Source organism: Staurois parvus, unplaced genomic scaffold (genome assembly GCF_062004578.1).
Source record: "Staurois parvus isolate SC_StPar_1 unplaced genomic scaffold, SC_StPar_1.0 ptg000586l, whole genome shotgun sequence".
Taxonomy (NCBI): Eukaryota; Metazoa; Chordata; class Amphibia; order Anura; family Ranidae; genus Staurois; species Staurois parvus.
The window spans coordinates 5,917,321-5,938,643 of NW_028318382.1; the positions used below are offsets into that span (position 1 = coordinate 5,917,321).

Genomic DNA, 21,323 nt, shown 5'->3' on the forward strand with positions numbered 1-21,323 from the left:
ACTTATCTGAGTGCTGTATCAATCTTGTCTTCAGTTCTTCTCTCCTCTCTCCCTACTCTAACAGTCATGGCTTACAGAAGTGAATGCATTGGCTCCTGCTGTTGTCAGTCAAATTTGGTAAGTAAAGAGCAGGGGTCAATGGGCGCACACAGGCTGGCTTGGGATCAGGCCCATACATCTGCTCCCATACTTGCTACAGGGGCAGACATCGAAGAGAAGGAGCCAAGAATGTTGGCGTGTGACCCATAAAGAGGAATTTTGAGACTGCTCTGTGTGGAGCCAAAAAAAATACTTTTACAAACGCTTTAAGATATTTAGAAGAACTAAAGCTGTGCCCAAAAAAAGGCAAGCAGAGGGCAAAGGACTACTCACCACTAATGTATGTGGTCTCTCGTAACCTGATCTTTTCCCATTATTGACTTACCATGCCTTGTTCTTGTGTCTCTATGTGGAGGTAGCCATCTTAGTACCACTTTAAATTAGTTTGACTTAAAAAATAATTTAAAGTATTTACAACTGATACAAATCCGTATTGACTGGTGCTTCTTTGTGTGCCTGGAGCTTAGCTTTAAAGTATGCAATTTCACATTAGTTCCACATTAATGTTGATGCTGGTAGTATAGAATGAATTGCGATAAATGCATAGCCATCATGAACTTTACCCGCTATGCCTTACTGCAATAATGACTCATCCAACCTCTTCCACCAAGTATGTGACAAGAAATAAATACACATTGGTAGCACACATTTTCAGTTTGCTGACTGGATGCTGCTTGTCTCTTTATTGCGAGTAAAGTACACACAGATCCACAAAAGCCACCAACATATTCATTAGCTGTAGCTAACCATTGCCTTGCAATCAGCAGTGCTGGGGGTGGGGCAAAAGTGCAACACTGCCTTGCAAACAATGAGGAGGATAAAGCACCTCCGATGCTATGGTTCTTGGGAAGCAAAATTTCAGTCTTCCCTTAAAATCAGACCACAGGTGATAATATGGACCACCACCAAAAACTAATATCATGTCATTTTTGGGTGGAAGACACGAGGTTTAGACATTCATTGATGTCCTAAGCCTCTCAGGGAGCAGGGAAGGTGATTTCCCCTAAAAACCCTAGCTCCAATCTATGTTACTGCTAATGTAGTGCAGCTTACATAGGTTTATTCTTCTCAATGCGGTCACACACCCTCTACTGTTTGTTTCATGTATTTCTATAGAGGATTCAGCAGGGGCATGTCACCACATGGCTTGGAATTAAATTGATGTCATCATGTTGCAGCCGCAGAGGCCATTTACACCCCTTATACTCATAAATATCAGTTTTGGGGGTCTTGCCATTTAAATTAATGGCTCATGGCTATTTGCCTTTTTCCTCTTGATTTAAAGAGAAGCCTGGTGAAACTGGTATTGCTATAAAATCTACTGATAGTCATACGATGAAGGTGGGTTTGAAAAGAGGAAGACGTATGGATGTCATGGAGTTTTCTGCACTGATTGTGAATAGACTGGAAGCTCCAGGTTTTGGACTCACCTGGATTAACCATGCACAACCTGGGAAGACAGGCCAGGGTGGGGTAAGGACCCTAATTAAAGCTTTGAGGGTCCAAACTCTAGACACGAAAGGCAACATCAAACAGAAAGGTGATTAGAGGTGAACTGTAGAATTAGAAGTGATTTGTAGGCAACTGGGGGGGATAGAGTGTATGAGTGGTAAGAAGGTTTTATTAGCTGGGAAATAATTCATGTGTTTGGCATAAACTGCAAGGAACCTATTTTTTATCTTTACTTTCTTCTTCTGCGGCTTCATCTTCTCCTTCTTTTTCTTCCTCGCCCTCTTCTTCAGCTTCATCTTCCTTACCCTCTTCTTCTTCACCTTCCTCTTCATCTCCCTCCTCCTCCTTGCCCTCATCCTCTTCTCCTCCTGAGAAAGTAAAAATTACAAAAATTATAACACATAAATAGACCACCAAGGATCCCTTTGATCCTATGGAGCCAAAAGCCACAGGTTGGCGATTTCTAGGACTTAATTTGCTGGTTAATCTATGCAATAAAAATAGTTTACAAATGCAGATACTGTGCAGTAGAACCGCCATTTAATATTTTTATTAGCAGTGTGGATAATTAACTCCCCATAGAACGTAACATCTCCGGCTTATGATGACTTTTAAAATTATGATTTCCAGGTACTCACATCATCTCCATTGCTGTCCCACTCAGGATCACAACTACATTCAATTTCTGGGCTGAATGACAACCAGCATCATTCAATCCACTTTCTGTGAGTCCAGGGTGTCAAGGACCAGCTCCTTGGTGAGGTGGCATCAAGCCATCCTAGACTTACAGAAGAACGTATCAGAGAGCTTGGTGCCACTCTCTGCAGCATTCAGGACCAGGGGCGGACTGACAACTCATGGGGCCCCCGGGCAATAGAGGGTCATGGGGCCCCTATGTCCTTGTCCAAGCTCAAAAAAGCCTATGAAAAAGGTACCAGGGGTAACTCATGGGGCCCCCTACTGACCCCGGGCCCTCGGGCAGTGCCCGAGTTTCCAAATGGTCAGTCCGCCCCTGTTCAGGACCCACCCACAAGAAATAAGAGGATCCGTGATGTGACCAGACCAAATATTATAGGTTATAAAGTGTGTATACTGTTCATTTTTTTCTTCAGATTTCAAAGAGGGTTGGGCAGGATGGATGCACAAAAAATGCTGGAGGTTTGCATTATAAATACTGTCAATGGAATGTTGAATATCATCAGATTCACATCAGCTTAACACAGAAGGCTGACAACTATTTGTAGTCCTGTCATAATTGTATATGCTGAAAATGTGGGAGGATTTCTCCCATGCTCCAGTGCTCTTGGCATTTATCAAGTAGAGCAATGGGAAGAAACAGTGGATCTAAAGCAATGGGTGGAATCATTGATTCTGTGTTGCACCTTATGAGCATCCTGATTTGTTCTGTTATCTAAAATGTATTAACCATCAACAGCTATTTTGTTGAGTATGTTTACCTTCTCCCTCTCCCTCCTCTCCTCCTTCTTCTTCACCTTCTCCTTCACCTTCTCCCTCTCCCTCTCCTTCTTCTTCTCCTTCACCTTCTCCCTCTTCTTCTTCTGCAGCCTCTTCTTCATCCTCTGGGGCTTCAGCCTTTGCTTCTTCTGCCCTGGTGGACTCAATGGTCTCTTCTACATCAAGCTGCTCTTCTTGGACATCTCTGGAGTAGTAGGTAGGAAATGAGCGAGAAGACATGTAGGAGCTGCTCTGCAGGCTGTATGAAGAGCGTCCAAATACAGGGGCAGCTTGTGTGTATCCACTGGTGATGGCCCCAACACCAGAAAAACTCAGCCTGGTCTCTTCCCCTTCCAGTAACTTCCTGTAACAGACGTAGATAAACCACAGTAAAAGGAAGAGTCAACAGCATGATACTCATTGTGAAGCTGTGGAAAGATAACACTGTGCTAAATAATAGTTGGGAGGTACCCAGAATCACCCAACCATTATTAACATGCCTCAGCAAAACAGTTCCATTTCTGAAGAGCCATAGCCTGCTCATGTCTGCAACAGGGAGTCGGTGTCTGTGTGTAGGCGGTCACCATTTTGTTGAAGACTATGAAGTTGGTTTACTAAAGGCAAACAGACAATTCACTTTGCAAGGGATTTTCACTTAGCTTATTGAATGCGGTGAAAAAGCACTTTGCAAAGAATACCCATACATTTGCAAGGAAACTTTAGTAAATAAACCCCTATATCTTCGTTAACCACTTTCCGACCGCGCTATAGTCTAAAGACGGCTACAGCATGTTTGGCTAGTTCTGGGAGGGCGTCCATTGATGTCCTCACAGAACCACACCCCTGTGCGCAATCTGATCCACACTCCCTGCATGATCTGTGATCGCTGTGTCCTTCAGACACAGCTGATCACATGTCCAAGTAGGGGGCCAGTCAGAGCTGCCTTTTACACGTGACCAGCTGTGTCCAATCACAGCTGATCACATGTAAACAGGAAATGAAGGTTATCGGCAGTCCTCTCCTCACACTGACAGTGCATGAAGAGAGGAGAACCAGTAAGCGGCATTTCTCAGGGGGAGATCTACACTGATCATCAGTGCCCTGATGATCAGTGTAGCCCCATCAGTGTGACTAGTAATGCCCATTAGTGCCCATCCGTGCTGGCTATCAGTGCCCATTTGTGCTGCATTTAGTGCTGGCTATCAGCATATCCTCAGTGGTGCTTGTCAGTGCCCATCAGTGATGCCTGTCAGTGCCCATCAGTGCCGCCTACCAGTGCCCATCAGGACCGCCTATCAGTGCCGCCTATCAGTGCCCATCAGTGCCATCTATCAATGCCCATCAGTGATGCCTGTCAGTGCCCATCAGTGCCGTCTATCAGTGCCCATCAGTGCCGTCTATCAGTGCCCATCAGTGCCACCTATCAATGCCCATCAGTGCCACCTATCATTGCCGCCTATCAGTGCCTTCCATCAGTGTCCATCAGTGCTACCTACCAATGTCCATCAGTACCGCCTATCAGTGCCCATCAATGCTGCCTATCAATGCCCATCAATGCCGCCTATCAGTGTAGCCTCATCAGTGCCTCTTCATCTGTGCCCATCAGTGCAGCCTATCAGTGCCCATCAGTGTAGCTTCATCAGTGCACATCAGTGAAGAAGAATAATCACTTATTTACAAAACTGTTTAACTGAAATTTAGAAAAACTTTTTGTCTTCAACTTTTTTGGTCTTTTTTTGTTTGTTTAGCATAAAATAAAAACACCAGTGGTGATTAAATACCACTAAAAGAAAGCTCTATTTGTTTAAAAAAAAATGATAAAAATTAAGTTTGGGATAGTGTTGCATGACCACACAATTGTCATTCAAAGTGCAACAGCGCTGAAAGCTAAAAATTGGCCTGGGCAGGAAAGGGACAAAAGTACCCAGTAGGCAAGCGGTTAATTACTTTGTAAAATCTTCACAACTTAATTTCTCAAGGTCATTGTGCAAGCCAAAAGTCTGAGACAAACAAGGCAGTTTTGCTTAAAAATCGTATTCTTACTTTATTTATTATCCTAGGCAAAGCAGAAAAGTAAAACATTTTTCTCTTTTTAGATCCCTTTTCTATTCATATAACTGTAGGTTCTTTGAAGGTATAGGCAACATTTTTACTTTCTGTTGGACAGTAATAACCAGAATAAGAATATTTGTAATATACCTTTAAAGCATTATTAAACCCAAAACCAAACATGTAATATATTGCAGCTTATCCATCATTAGATGTGGTGGCTGCATTAGTTTTCTTTTATAGTCTTTTTCTTTCTGATTTCACCTGGTGATCTGGACAATAACACACCTACAGGATTAGAGTGCCCCCACTCTGGATAAATGAGCACAGGGGTAGGGGCGGACTGACAAGTCATAGGGCCCCCAGGCAATAGGGGATCATGGGGCCCCTGTGTCCTTGCCCAAACTCAAAAAAGCCTATGAAAAAGGTACCAGGGGCATTTCGTGGGGCCCCCTACTGACCCCGGTCCCTCGGGCAGCGCCCGAGTTTCCAAATGGTCAGTCCGCCCCTGCACAGGGGGCACCTTTGGACAGCACCCTTGTTAATCTGGTGGGAGGGGAGTGTTAGCTGTATTTGCAAATCTAGATACACTAACAAATTGATAACAAACTCCAACTAAAATGTTATTAGAAGCTCTTACAGCAACAGGTTTTTTTTTTCCTTTTGGGATAAAGGTTTTACATAAATAATTTTGAAAAAGCTGATCCTTGCAAGCACCACTGTCAGTGGTAAATGGTTTGTCTCAACCCTGTTACTGATACATCTGCAGAACAGCTTGTTCTATTTAAAGACAACAGACTTATTGGCCATATCACCAGGTGAAAATAAAAGAAAAAAGCCTAAAAAGAAAACCAATGCAACCATCACATTTAAAAATTGGTAAGTTGCAATACAATAAATGTTTGCTGTTGGGTTTAATATCTCTTAAATATTCTTCAAAGTTTTAGCATATTTGTAGTATTTTATTAAGCCATTATGGCTAATAAAAAAAGCTAAAATACACATTCTACAAAAAAAAATATTCACTTCATTACAGATACTGTATCTGTGGGATGACCATTACCTTCAGAAATTGAGGCTGGCAGTGCTGCACTGTGTTATAAAGACTAGTAATGAAATTCTGACAGCAAATTATCTGCTGTATATAAAATATATGAAGGGGGCACTGTATAGTGCCATATTTGCAGGCAGGCAGTGCAGCATCCTACCTGTATGCAGCAATTTCTATATCCAACGCCATCTTGACATTAAGCAGATCCTGATACTCTTTCAGATACCTTGCCATTTCACTCTTTGTATTCCTAAGTTCATCTTCTAATTTGTTTATGGCATCCTGTGGTCAACAAATGAATAAAAGATAATTAAAATTAAAAAAAATATACAACCATATAATACAGAAGGACACATGGCACAGTGAACCTGGGTGTGGCAACATTAAAGGTTGTGATTTAATCATACACACATTATTATCATTTGGCAAAAAAATTTTTTTTAATGATAGCACTGTTAGTATTATGATCTTATAACTGTGTACCATATTTCTTTTTATCATTGACCACCAGAAATAAGTTTTCTAGTTATCCGTTTCTTTTTTTTATTAAAGATATACTGGTTACTTTACTGGTGTGCCCCCTTTTTTTTAATTAAAGAGAACTTAAATTCATAAAATACTAAGAAAATATGCTGTGAACTAACAAATAAAGGACGATCATTGCTTTATAGAGTGAATATTTTCACTGCACCAAATCCATGATAATATAATGTTGGTTCTAAAGCAGGCACAAAATAGTTTATTAAAAGAACTAGAAGCAATACTGATGAAAGGTAACATCTGCTATACCTTACTGTACTATGTTCTCTATTACTGCTCTTTGCAGGGTTTTACTGAACAAGTCTAAATGTAGACATCTAATGTATGGAGCGACAGAATCCTCTACAAAACTGTAAATTATGTGAATGAAAGGAATTCTCTGTCTGACAATCATTAGGGGTTTTGGCAGATTTACAAACTAAGATTCCAGCAGATGCAGAACTACAAGTCCTAGGCTACCTTGAACTGGCGGAGTGACATTTCCACAATCAAGATTGTATATTATTTATTGTCAAACTGGTTCACACCGGACATTTAGCTGCAATAAATATATTTTGTCAATGAAAACAAATAAATAATATTAAATAAATATATATATATATATATATATATATATATACAGAAATTCATTGAAACATAACTTGTGAAATTTTTTTCTACAGCAAAATTTATTGATTGAGATATATATATATATATATATATATATATAGTGCAATTTCTATCAAAAGCAGAAATTTTATAAAATATAGACGAGTGATGGCAAAAAAAGATCCATGGAGTCTGATATATATATATATATATATCTATCTCAGACTCCATGGATTTTATTTTGCCATCACTCATCTATATTTTATTAAATTTCTGGTTTTGAAAGAAATTGCACAATTTATATAAAGCGCATGGCTGCAAAAGATAATATGGACACTGGACTAATGTGGATTTCAATATCATTAAAGTGAAAGTACAGATGATATATCTAACTGCATTGGGACATCCCCTAACTGGTGCAAAGCTTTATAGGCGAACAGCGATGAATGAAGTGAATGAAGTTGTGATTTTCAGTTTCAGACAAACTCTGCAGATATATGATATATAGATAGATAGATATGCTATACATACATATATTTCTTTTTCTTTTCTTTTGACACAGATTGCCCCTACTCAGGAAGTTAAATAGATCTATTTTTATTATAAGATTCCATTTATAAATGAGTGCACGTTATGTGAATTTCGGGTTAAACAGACACCAATGTGAAGGTTCTTTCTGTTACCTGTAGTCACCATTGAACAGATCAGAGGCTGATGCGATCTGTCCAGGGTGCTGAAGCTGAATCTGGCATTGCACTGGCACCCTATTGCCCCGTCACACCCAAGTACCTGCATCTGTGCCACCTCCGAGCTCTGCTTGTCCTCCAGCTCCTGGATCTGCCTCTGCAGAGCGTCATTGACCCCCCGGCAGGCGTCGATCTCCAGCCCTTTGGCTTTGAGCATCCTCCGGCTCTCTGACATTTCGTCCTTGGCAGCCCGCACTGCGTCTGTGTTCCGCGCGGCGCTCTGCGTCAGGACGGTGAACCTGGACTTGAACCACTCCTCCGCGGACTGCATGTTCTTGGCCGCCAGCTTTTCGTACTGCGCCCGGATGTCTCGCAGGGCAGAGCTGAGGTCCGGCTTGGCTACGTCCACTTCCAGGGAGATCTGGGCGTACTGCACCTGGGACTGCAGCTGGGCCAGCTCCTCTTCGTGCACCTTCTTCAGGAAGGCGATCTCGTCCAGAAGGCTGTCCATCCTCTTCTCTAGCTCGGCCCGGGCCAGCGCCGCCATGTCAGCCTCCTTCCGCACATCCAGCAGCCTGGCCTCCGCGTCCTCCCGGCTCAGCGCCTCCTCCTCGTAGCGCACCTGCAGCCCTCTCAGGGCGTCCTCCAGGCGCTCCCGCTCCGCGCGCAGTGTCTGCTTGTCCCCCGCGGCTTCCTCGTGGGCCAGGCGGAGCTCCCGCACCTCGTGCTCGTACAGGTCCCTCAGCCGGGACGGCTCGCTGTGCTTCTGGCGGAGTAGGAGCAGTTCCGCCTCCAGCACCTTGTTGCGCTTCTCCAGCTCGTGGACCCGCTCGATGAAGCTGGCGAAGCGGTCATTGAGGTCCTGGAGCTGAGCCTTCTCCTGGGTGCGGACTATCTTCAGGTCACTGCTGATGGCGGCCACCTGGGTCAGGTCCAGGGAGTCGACGCTGGGCAGCAGGGTGGAGGCGGCGGACGAGGAGGAGGTGTAGCTCCGGCGCATGCTGCTGCCGATGCCGGGGGAGTAGCTGCTCCTGCTGGGGGACACATAGCTGCTCCGCACGTGCAGCCGAGGGCTGCTCTCCACCACTCGGCGCTTGTAGGAGCTGCTGTAGTACGGGTCGTAGCTGTACGAGCTCATGGTGCGGGCTGGCCGGCGGAACCCTCCTGCACACCTACTTATAGCGCACGGGACAGGGGCGAGCATGCGCACCGCCGCCGCCTGCACTTTATAAATCAGCACCAAGGACAGCACACACTGCGGACCCGCCCACGTTCCCCAGCCCAGGAGAAGGAGCTGAGAGCTGCAGATCCAGTCTTGGCACCGGGGGCCCCTGACCGACACAAGAACCGCTAGGAATCCTGCAGCCCACATCCGTGCTTAAATGAGGGTCTAAAGCCCTGGTTTTCTCTAGGATAGAGTGTGTAAAGCTGGCTGTACATTACACAGTGTTCATGTTCCATCTCTTTTACATTCACCTTCAACCATGTAGTGCAGCGGCCTGTCTGCATATCATTTGAAAGTGGTGAGGTTTGACCTCATATTATATGGATTTGGTAAATCTAAAGGAAATTGTACAAAAAAATGTATAATGTGTAGCCAGCGTTTAGCAGTATTCAACCCAAAAACAAAAATGTAATATATCTCAGCTTATAAATTATTATATGTGTGGCTGCATTTGCTCTCTTTTTCTTTCTTTCTTTCTCTTTCTTTCTTTCTTTCTTTCCTTCCTTCCTTCCTTCCTTCCTTCCTTCCTTCCTTCCTTCCTTCCTTCCTTCCTTCCTTCCTTCCTTCCTTCCTTCCTTCCTTCCTTCCTTTCTCTTTCTTTCTTTCTTTCATTATTTTCTCTTTGTTTCTCTCTTTCCTTTCTTTCTTTTTTTGTCAAACCATTTACCACTGACAGTGGTACTTACAATGATGGGCTTTTATTTATTTATGTAAAACTTTGAAAAATTGGGGTTGATTTACTAAAGGCAAATAATCTGTGCACTATGTTGCACTATGGAACAGCATTTCCACCACAGTTGCTTTCTTTCTTTCTCTCTTTCTTTCTTTCTTTCCCTCTCTTTCTCTCTCTCTCTCGGGGGGAGAGATGGGGGATCGATCTCTCTCTCTCTCTCTCTCTCTCTCTCTCTCTCTCCTTTTCCCTTTCTTTCTTTCTCTCTCCTTTTCTCTTTCTTTTTCTTTATTTTCTCTTTCTTTTTCTCTTTGCTTCTTTCTTTCTTTTCTGTTAGTCAAACCATTTACCACCGACAGGGGTGCTTACAATGATGGGATTTTATTTATGTAAAACCTTGAAACATTGGGGTTGATTTACTAAAGGCAATTAGTCTGTGCACTTTGGAAGTGCAGTTGCACCAGAGCTGCTTTCTTTCTCTTTCTTTCTTTCTTTCCCGGTGATCTTGCCAGTAAATCTGTTGTTTTTCAAAAGAACAAGCTGTCCCGCAGATGTTGCAGTTAGATGTTTGAGTCAATCTATTTACCACTGACGGGGGTGCTTACAATGATGGGCTTTTATTTATTTATGTAAAACTTTGAAAAATTGGGGTTGATTTACTAAAGGCAAATAATCTGTGCACTATGTTGCACTATGGAACAGCATTTCCACCACAGCTGCTTTCTTTCTTTCTCTCTTTCTTTCTTTCCCTCTCTTTCTTTTCTTTTTTTTTCCCTTTTTTTCTCTCTTTCTTTCTCTCTCCTTTTCCCTTTCTTTCTCTCTCCTTTTCTCTTTCTTTCTTTTCTCTTTCCTTCTTTCTTTCTTTTCTTTTAGTCAAACCATTTACCACCGACAGGGGTGCTTACAATGATGGGATTTTATTTATGTAAAACCTTGAAACATTGGGGTTGATTTACTAAAGGCAATTAGTCTGTGCACTTTGGAAGTGCAGTTGCACCAGAGCTGCTTTCTTTCTTTCTCTTTCCCTCTCTTTCTTTTCTTTTCTCTCTTTCTTTCTTTCTTTCTTTCTTTCTTTTCTCTTAGTCAAACCATTTACCACCGACAGGGGTGCTTACAATGATGGGATTTTATTTATGTAAAACCTTGAAACATTGGGGTTGATTTACTAAAGGCAATTAGTCTGTGCACTTTGGAAGTGCAGTTGCACCAGAGCTGCTTTCTTTCTTTCTTTCCCGGTGATCTTGCCAGTAAATCTGTTGTTTTTCAAAAGAACAAGCTGTCCCGCAGATGTTGCAGTTAGATGTTTGAGTCAATCTATTTACCACTGACGGGGGTGCTTACAATGATGGGCTTTTATTTATTTGTTTGTTTGTTTATTTGTGGAAAACCTTGAAACATTGGAGTTTCACTGTGGAAAGGCATTTGCACCAGAGCTTAGTAAATGAGATGAAGATTCACTTTGCAAATAGCACCCTATCGCATGCGAGGGGGAAAAAAAGCATTTTTGGTTGCACATGATTGGACGATGGACGTCAACAGAGCTCCCCTTCATTTACTAAGCTCTGGAACAAATGCCCTTGCAGAGTGAAACTGCACTTGTAAAGCGCACAGTCTATTTGCCTTTAGTAAATCAACTCCATTGAAGTAAAATACAGTGATAGGAAAGCCAACAGCAAGAATTTATTATATTGCAGCTTACCAATTCTTAGATGTGGTGGCTGCATTAGTTTTCTTTTTAGGCTTTCTTTCTTTTATGTTCACCTGGTGATTCAGTGAAGTCTAATATTTGTGAAGAGAGCAAGCTTCATTTGGAAGCTAAATAGATGAGACAAACCATTTACCAATGTCAAGGGTGCTTACAATGATCAACTTTTATTTATTTATGTAAACCATGAAACATTGAAGTAAATTAAAGTGGTATTAGGACCAGTTCACACTGCATGCAGTCCATTGCATTTTTGTTCTGCATCAAAAACTCATGGAAAGTAGGTTATGTTTCCGATGGCATAGTTCACACCAGTGCAGTCAATTCCAGGGCGTTCCAGTTCCAGAAACAAAAACAGAGCATGCTCTGTCCTGCACTGGACTGGACTGGACTGGACTGGAACGCATAAAAAAAGCCCGAAATGCATCAAAAACTCATAAAAAATGCACCAGACCCCTGTACAGTGGAAATAAAACCAGGGAAAAAAAGAACAAAAAAATGTTCTGGAATACATCTGGAAATGCATCAAAAACATGTAAAAAACACTCAAGCAGAAACATATCCACAATGGATATGGAGTGCAGTTTTGCGGTGTGACCTGGCCCTGAAAGACAACAGCAAACATTTATCATATTGCAGCTTATCAATTTTTAGATGTGGTGGCTGTATTCGTTTTCTTTCTAGACTTTGTTTCGTTTAATTTCACCTGGTGATTCAGCCAGTAAGTCTGACATGTTTCAACAGAGCAAGCTGTACTGCAGATGTAGCAGTTAAATAGATGAGACAAACCATTAACCACTGACAGGGGTGCTTACAATGATCTGCTTTTATTTATATATGTAGAACCTGTATCCCAAAAGGAAAACAATCTATTGCTGTAAGAGCTCATCAAGTATTAGCCGGAGGTTGGCTTCAATTTGTTAGTGTATCTAAATCTGCTAGTACATGTAACACTCCCCCCCCCCCTAGACTGACAATGCTGCTATTGAAAGGTGTCTCTGTTGCTCCTTTATCCGGAGTGGAGGCACTCTCTTACAGGAGATATGTTACTGGTCAAATCACCAGGTAAAAACAGAAGAAGAGGGGGGGGAGAGACTTAAGAAAGAAAATGAATGCAGCCACCACATCTATTGATTGGTAATCTGCAATATATTACATAGATGTGGTAGCTGCATTACTTTTCTTCTTTGGGCTTTCTTTTTCTTTTCTTTTTTTATCTGGTGATCCTGTCAGTAAGTCTGTTGTTTTTGAAAAGAACAAGCTGCCCTGCAGATGTAACCATTGAAGAGATAAAACAAACCATTAACTACAAACAGTGGTGCTTACAATGATCTGATTTTTTTTATTTATGTGAAACCTTTATCTCAAAAGGAAATAAATCTGTTGCCGTAATTGCTTACAAAGAATAAGCTGGAGTTTGTCTTCAATTTGTTAGCGTATCTAAATCTTCTAGTACATCAAACACTCTTCCCCCCCTTCCCCAGGTTGACAATGCTGCTTTCCAAAAGTGCCCCCTGAGCTACGTCGTTCAGACTGGGGGCACTCTAATACAGGAGGTGTGTTGCTGGCCAGATCACCAGGTGAAAACAGTAGGAAAAAGCCTTAAATGGAAACAAATGCAGCCAACACACCTAATGATTGGTAAACTGCAATATATTACATTTTTGGGTTTGCATTTATATTGTTTTAACGGATAAGTTCACCTTTAGGGAAAAAATTATAAATGCACATATTTATGCAGGAAAAATGTGCACTTACTATTTTTTCCCTTGTAGCCTGAAAATCATTGCACCTACGATCAGTGGATCACAGGTGCAATGTCAGGCTTCTGCAGACATTTACTCCAGCTTTCTGCCTGTACCTCTGAAAAGGCTTTCTGTTATTAAAATTGGAGGAAGTGTCAATGGACTACAAGGATGCAGTGGCGTCCCGAGACAGGAGCGGGGGGTGCGCGCCACACCGAGTGACACCTACCGCACGGGGTGACACCGGACCCGATCCACGAAAAGGTAAGTTGTAAAGCAAGCTGACAATTCCCGCAGGATGGATCGGATCTGCGGATTGGGGAGCATAATAGATCAGACTCTGATCCATTACGCTCAATCTGCAGATCCAAACCATCCTACGGGGATCGTCAGCATGCAACCTATACGGGGTGACACCGGACCCGCTTCACGAAAAAGTAAGTTGTAAAGCAAGCCGACGATTGCCGCAGGATAGATCGGATCTGCGGATTGGGGAGCATAATGGATCGGACTCCGATCCATTATGCTCAATCCGCAGATCCGATCCATTCTACGGGGATCGTTGGAGGGGGGTCACCAAGTGTTATCGCACCGGGTGACACCAACCCTAGGGACGCCCCTGCAAGGATGCTTATCAGCTGCTTTCTAGTTTGCTGAGAGCCGTCTGCTGTGGTGGCAGATGGGACATGTAGTACATTCATTCAAACATCCCTCTGAACAAATGTTGCAGCTGTGTGGGCAGAACCCCTCACAACTGCACCAATGTGACAGCAGCTGCAGAGGAGAGGAACCTCCGCTTGCTATCATGCAACACCCTAGATATGGGCTTAACATGTTCCAAACATGAACTCAGACTTCAAAGGAGAGTTGTCATAATTTTGTTTCACAGCTTTCCATAGTTCCCAAGCATCCCTGATTTAGAGGGACCGTCCCTCTTTTGGAAAAAAGTTCCTCTTTCCTCCATAATTGTACCGCATATTGGTCTGACATATAGACCTGTATAAAAATGTGCTATTTATCTATCAAAAAGTGTTCAAGGACTTGTTCATACTTGTGGTGCTTTCTGAAAAGTAATCCACTTTCACATCACTCATTAGAGAGCATGTGACAGGCGGTGAGGAGGCGTTGTATCTACTGCGCCACAACCATGTACATTGCAGAGCTGCCCCATTCACATGAATGAGTCGAGGTTAGTGGGCACTACACCTGCTGAAAGTGACAGGGGTTATAATGCCTGCCATGGCTGTGAAGCAAAGCATTGCAGCCATGGCCTGTGTACACCCTGGCCGCTGCCTCTGCAGCTAAAGGGGATAGCAGTTGGGAAGAGGGGCAAAAGCCTGGCTCAACTGTGGGGTTTAGGAAGAAAGAGGTGGTGCCCCCTAAGTGCAGTATAAAAGCTTTTTAATGAATAAAAAGTGTAATAATACAGGCCACTCACAAAGCATAAGTAAGTAGGTTTGCGCTTGTAAATTATTACACATCCCCTGTAGTGAAGGAATGTGAAGACTCTGGATTGATGGTGGTCACTGGCATCTGGCGGTGGTGCTGGTGGTTTCCAGCACGTTCTCCTAGTTCTGGAATTCCCTCAGTTGAGCTGTCACTTCCGGTCATGTGATAGTGGGGGTTGGTGCGCGTTTTGGAGCATGCGTGCTCCGAATGCCTGATGATGGAGCACACATGCTCCAAACGCACGCCAACCCCTGCTATCACGTGACCGGAAGTGACGTCTCAACCAAGGGAATCCCGGAACTAGGAGGACATGCTGGAAGCCACCAGCCTCACCGCCAGATGCCGGTGACCACCATCCATCCAGAGGCTTCACACTCCTTCACTACAGCGGATGCTTAATAATTTACCAGCTCAAACCTACTTATGCTTTGTGAGTGGCCTGTATTACTACCACGAGGGGTGTGGCAGGGGAGTGTCTTCGCCTTAATACTTGCTAATAGACGTACCTCTTTCCCATTTCAGAAATTTGGGAGCTATGGTATTTGGTTACTCCATGGGGACATGGGGGAGCCCTATCTGACTTCACAGGCAGTGTTCCAGGGTACCTAGGGAAATGGCACATGTATTATATATATAACCAACCTTCTCTAATAAAAACACCCCTATCCCAATACCCACATAAATAGTCATAAACTCATCCAAAAAACTTAAATAAATAAAAGAAAATAAAGTCAAATAAAAATGTCCCAAGAAATGTGTCCAAAATATAAGTCCAATCACAAATCCAAAGGTCACGCTTTCAAAATCCAGTGTTGGGTTCCAATTGTCTTATCACTCTTCGTGAACCTCAAAGAAATAAAACTATAATAGTGTATTACCTTCTATAAAAATCAGATGCATGAAAATATAATATCTGTGCAAATAAAAGTGCACCAAACTACATAAATGCGGCTGTGAGCAAACCTGTGTTTCATGCAAACAGCATGTCATGTACACTCTAATCACAAGTGAAACCACAGCATAATAATAAAAAAAAAAATTAAAAATATACAATAAATATGTAAATAAATGTATATATTTATACAATTCACCCAATCAATATCCGTGAACACTCCAACTCAAATGGTGAATAATCCTCCAACTAGTGTAAATGAATAATTATCCTCTGGAAGTAATGACAAGCTTTGCAGGATATCCTTGGTCAGTTAGTACCACTTTCCAGCTTACTAACACTCCTGTGGTTACTCTTCCATTTTCCTCATAAAGGTAAAATAGGAGACTCAAAAGGTATATTTATCAAAGTATAAAGACATTTATTTAAATCTTATATTAAGGTTTGTAGATATCAGCCATTGAAGTCCGTGGAAATTCACTCCAACACATAGAGCAGGTATAGTGTTTTCCTGGTAAAGGAAAACACATGTTCCCACTTTCAAAATGGTCATGACGGCACTTCCGGTTTCCGCATGAGTGCGTCAGACGTCACGTGTTCCGACGAGTTTCGTCACTTCCTGGACTTTTTCGCGAAGAGCGATAAGACAATTGGAATCCCACACTGGATTTTGAAAGAGTGTCCTTTGGATTTGTGATTGGACTTATATTTTGGACACATTTCTTGGGGCATTTTTATTTGACTTTATTTTTTTTATTTATTTAAGTTTTTTGGATGAGTTTATGACTATTTATGTGGGATATTGGGATAGGAGTGTTTTTAATAGAGAAGGTTGGTTATATTGATTTATTTTCAAGGGTGAAAGTATTACTTTTCTTAAAGGGTGTATGAGAGTAGGTATTTACGATTTAATAAGGTATGCGGAGGTACTATTCATTGACAAGTATTACATGTTCTTTGTCCTATCAGGAACTCACTAATGTAAAAAAAGTGATAATTCTTTTTTAACTCTCTCCTTCTCTATTCAAAAGGAAAAAAAATGTTGGCTTTAGATGTGCTTTTAACCACAATAATGGATTATAAATGATGTGGAATTATAAGTCTCAGATTGCCTCTCTGAGCTTAATAATTCTTCCTAACAAACCCTCCCCCCTTCTTAACACCACACCACCCCTACCCCCTACTGTCTAAAAAAATAACCTGTAATCCAAATTTTTTAAATAAATATAAAAAAAACAAAAAACAAAAAAAAAAACTACTCAACTTGGTCGCAGCTTCCAGGAGTTGTGTATGATGTCACCACCCCTCATTGCTTCCTCCTCATTGAGATGGGCACTCCTAATCCTAAAATGAGAATGCATTCCTGCAATGGGATAGGATGCATTCTTGCAGAACATCAAGTATCCAACTATCCTAGGAGGCAGCAGTAAAGTACAGTGTACATGTCACTCATGCATCCTGGACGCTGGGACTGAGATGAGCAGTTTTGATCTTTTTTTTTTGTTTTGCAAATCTTTACCTTTCGAGCTTTTGCTATTGGGTGGTGGGGAGATGGTAGGGAAGTGGACCTTTATTTTTAATGGAAGGTTCATTTTAAAACCACTGTCCATTTCCATTCGCTGCCTGAAGGGAGATTTCCCTTCACAACCCATCCTGTATAATAATTAGAAAGTGAGAAAATGTCTGTCCAGGATTAGTTATCACAGAAACAAGTGTCTAAACTGGAATATTTTTCTTCAATTTTTGTTCAGGCAACAAAACTAAATTTGGATTTACTCTGCTATTATTCCCAGGTGACATTGGTGATAAGGACAATTTGAGTGTCCTCTCTGATGGAGACACAGATGCCAAAAAATCTCTCAGTGATTCTAACCTCTCACCACTCCCAATTGTAAAAAAAGTTTGCCACAACTATAGGTGGATATAAAAAGTTAGATATGTAATCGAGTTAAGCAGACATTAACATTCACCACAAGCCCCTATCCTATGAGGTCTCCTGCAAAGGTACCCCAGGTCTTGGCTGAACTACCTCCACATCCACGAAGAAGACAGCTATTGGACAAACAGAAATTCCACTTGAGTAGTTCCAAATCCTACAGAATTCTCTCTTGAAGCTTAAAGTGGTTATAAAGCCTAACCATTTTTTACCTTTATACATTCCTTGCATTAAGGTAAAAAATGTTTAGGCATCAGAATCTCCCGTCACACCCTGTGATGGAGAGCAGAAACATTATTTTATTTTTGTGTTGTTTTGTTGAACTCAACAAGTGTGTCAAGCATTCAGCTTGTCTGCTTACTTAAATCTAGGAGTTCCTGTGCCCCACAGGGGGTGGGAGATGAGGTTGATCTCAGCGGGAGGCACAGATAGCATGGTGTCCCATGGCTGTGAAAAGCCAGACGTGTCAGCACTGGGGGCTTGAGGCTTGGTCAAATTGAAAGGACCATATAATGTTCCTTTGGTGAGAGAAATCTTGCAGAATGTGTAGAGCTTGAGTCAGGATGGACAGAGCAGCTCATGGCTGAAGGCCTCCCTAGGAGATGCTGTGCTTTGCTTTTTTGCACTGCTGGGACTTGTGGTTCTACATTGTCTCTGCAGCTTTCTGGACACTGGGACTCTGCATCCTGTGTATTGGATTAACCCCGTTGTGCCCGGACCTCTGCCCTGCTCTGCATCCTGTGTATTGGACTAACCCCATTGTGCCCGTACCTCTGTCCTGCTCTGCAACCTGTGTATTGGACTAACCCCATTGTGCCCGGACCTCTGCCCTGCCCTGCATCCTCTGTATTGGACTAACCCCATTGTGCCAGGACCTCTGCCCTGCCCTGCATCATCTGTAGTGGACTAACCCCATTGTGCTCGGACCTCTGCCTTGCTCTGCATCCTGTGTATTGGACTAACCCGTTGTGCCCGGACCTCTGCCCTGCATTGGACTTAACCCTCTCTGCCCTGCTCTGCATCCCATTTACTGGATTAACCCCATTGTGCTCAGACCTCTGCCCTGTGTGGACTCAACCCTATCTGCCCTGTGTGGGCTCACCTCTCTCTGCCCTGCTCTGCATCCCATGTACTGGATTAACCCCGTTGTGCCCAGACCTCTGACCTGTGCTGGACTTAGCCCGATTCTGCCCAAAACCCTTGCCCATGGACTCCAATCCCTGCAGTGCCCTGTCGCTCTGTCTTATTTAACCCTGTGGACTATCCCCCCCTGTTGTCCCATATTGCCATCCTGAGAACCCTACTGTATTGCGGTGTCTTGTGTTGTTCTGTGGACTAGCTGTTCAAATATCTGCACCCCAAAAAACTCCCCAGTAAACGACCACACTTTGGGTTCTGTGTGCTCTCTCTCTGTGCTTTTAGTTCATCACACATCCACTTTTACTTACCTGAGCCCTCATTCGATCTAGCGCTGTGCACATCTGCAGCTCTTCTCTCCCCTCACTTCTGTTTGCCATTGGCTCCCATTGCTGTCAATCAAAGCCAGATATGACAGAGCAAGGAGACATGGACAAGCAGGCCTGTGGACAAGGGGGTACCACCAGTCCTTCTGTACAGGGGGCCCATTCAACTAGGGCAATTGTATGTGGGCAGGGAGGGTAATCAGCACAGCATGGGGGCAGTTACTGGAACTATACCCCTGTATGGCTCTCTCCGCAGCAGCTAAAAGCTGGCTGCTTCTCCTCTCCCTCCCACTGGCTTTCAGCTGCTATAGAGAGAGCCATACAGGGGATCAATTCCAGTAATTGCTCCTCTGCCACACCCATCACCCTCTCTGTACACCATACGTTTCCCCCTGCTGCCCAAGCCCCCCTATGTGTCCCCACCCCGCAGTGCTGCCGACTGCCCTCCTCTCCTTCCCAGCGCCAGCTGCAAGCATACAATCTTCAGGGTGGAGAGTGGGAGAAGGGTCCGGTAAGTATGTCACATTTACCAGCCTCTTCCTTTCCTGAATGAACATGAGTGCTCGGTACCAGTCACTCACTGTGTTTATTCATAAGTGAAGCATAGTAAACTGTGTTTTTTTGGGGAGGATTGGATGGGGCCATCAGATTGGCTGTATGGGGCCCTGTGGTTTCTAACAACAGCCCAGGGGACAAGTCATGTTGGTTGTGTCAATGGATGCAGCAGCAGGTTTTGGGAGCGAGCACGCTTAAGTTCCCCCATGGGAAGCTTCCTATAGGGGCACTGGACAGAGAGGAGGAGCCAAGAGCGCTGGCAGGGGACCCGAGAAGACGAGGTTCAGGACGCTGTGTGCAATTCCATATAACATGTTTGTTATAAAAATAAAAACAAACTTTACAACTACATTAAGCAGGACTGTAGGTAGGCAAGATCCATGTGAAGATCCACAAGATTCCCATGCATCCAGGCCATGGTATGTCTATTATCAGTTATTCATATTCATCTGGTTTTGTTCTGTAACGTTGAAGACATTTCCCCACTAATTCTAGTAGCTTCTACAGGAAAAGGGGGGACTGGAAAAGTCACTTCAATATGTGGGGAAACTATTACAGACCAATTCCAGTAAATTGTGGCCAACTATTACTAGCTTATGCACTTATGTATGTATTCAAATACACCAGGGGCTCCTTCCCTAGAAAGTTTTCTGCAAAGTATCTTTACTGTCACCTGCTTTCCTCCATAAGCATAAAAGAAACCAATTTTTCTGACAAACAGAAAAGCTGTGAAAAGAACCTTTTAAGACCTGTAGTCACATCCCATAAAATTCATGCTCAGTGTTTCAACAAAACTAGAGGCAGATATAAAAGGTCACCATGTTATAGACTTATGCATTATTCAAAATACATCAAGAACATCTGCATAACAGGGTCTCCTGTAAAATATTGCATTTCTTAACTGGCATCCTCCACATCCATGAAGAAGGCGGCTAACGGAGGATGAACAAGACCATCTGAAATGTGTAATTCTACAATTTATAGATTCCTTTTCGTGTGTTTGTTTAAACAGAAGACTATGAAAGTAAGCTATGAAAGCTCAACATGAAATGCACTTATGTGTTTATTTAAAATATTTTTAAAGTAAATCTAAACTCATCACAAAAATCTTAGATAGACTTTATCATGTTATCATAATTTCAAAAGTGTTTTTAATATTTTTAAAGTTTTACTTGAAGAATAATACCTGTTGATCCTGCTATTATAGTTATTGATCAGATGCTTGTTAATAGGGTGACAACTGTCTCACAATTGCAGTCTTGTATTGTCACCAGGGGTGGACTGACCATTTGGAAACTCGGGAAACCGAGGTCAGTAGGGGGCCCCATGAGATGCCCCTGGTACCTTTTTCATAGGCTTTTTTGAGTTTGGGCAAGGGCACAGGGACCTCATGATCTCCTATTGCCCGGGGGCCCCATGAGTTGTCAGTCTGCCCCTGATTGTCACCCTGTTCCATGTGCCCATGATGGAGACTACAAGTGGTGAACCATCATTGCACAGGCATGGCCCACAATACTAAGTATCAGTAAGCTGGTCCAAAGCATTAATGTCCAGCTGACTGATCAGACTCTGCCATAGACATGTGCGGTTCATTTAGTTCCAAATCGTATGTCGGACAAATTTTTTTGTTATTCGGAGATTTGAGTATCTAAATAACAAATTACAAAAATAACAAATTTAAACAAATCCAAAATAATGAAACGAAACTCGATGTGAAAACAAATTCAAAAGCAAATGCGAAAACAAAATTGAACATTCAAAAA

The 21,323-nt window shown here is 42.8% G+C and overlaps 1 protein-coding gene across 1 annotated transcript; it reads right to left on the reverse strand.

Annotated features, from left to right (window-relative positions):
- Positions 1–747: 747 nt before the first annotated feature.
- NEFL (neurofilament light chain) lies at positions 748–9,094 on the reverse strand. Its single transcript, XM_089692496.1, has 4 exons — positions 8,024–9,094; positions 6,264–6,388; positions 3,009–3,370; positions 748–1,919 (listed from the first exon to the last, which is right to left on the reverse strand). The coding sequence occupies exons 1-4, from the start codon at positions 9,056–9,058 to the stop codon at positions 1,768–1,770; spliced, it is 1,674 nt and encodes a 557-aa protein (XP_089548622.1). The 5' UTR covers positions 9,059–9,094; the 3' UTR covers positions 748–1,767.
- Between the last annotated feature and the right edge of the window lie 12,229 nt (positions 9,095–21,323).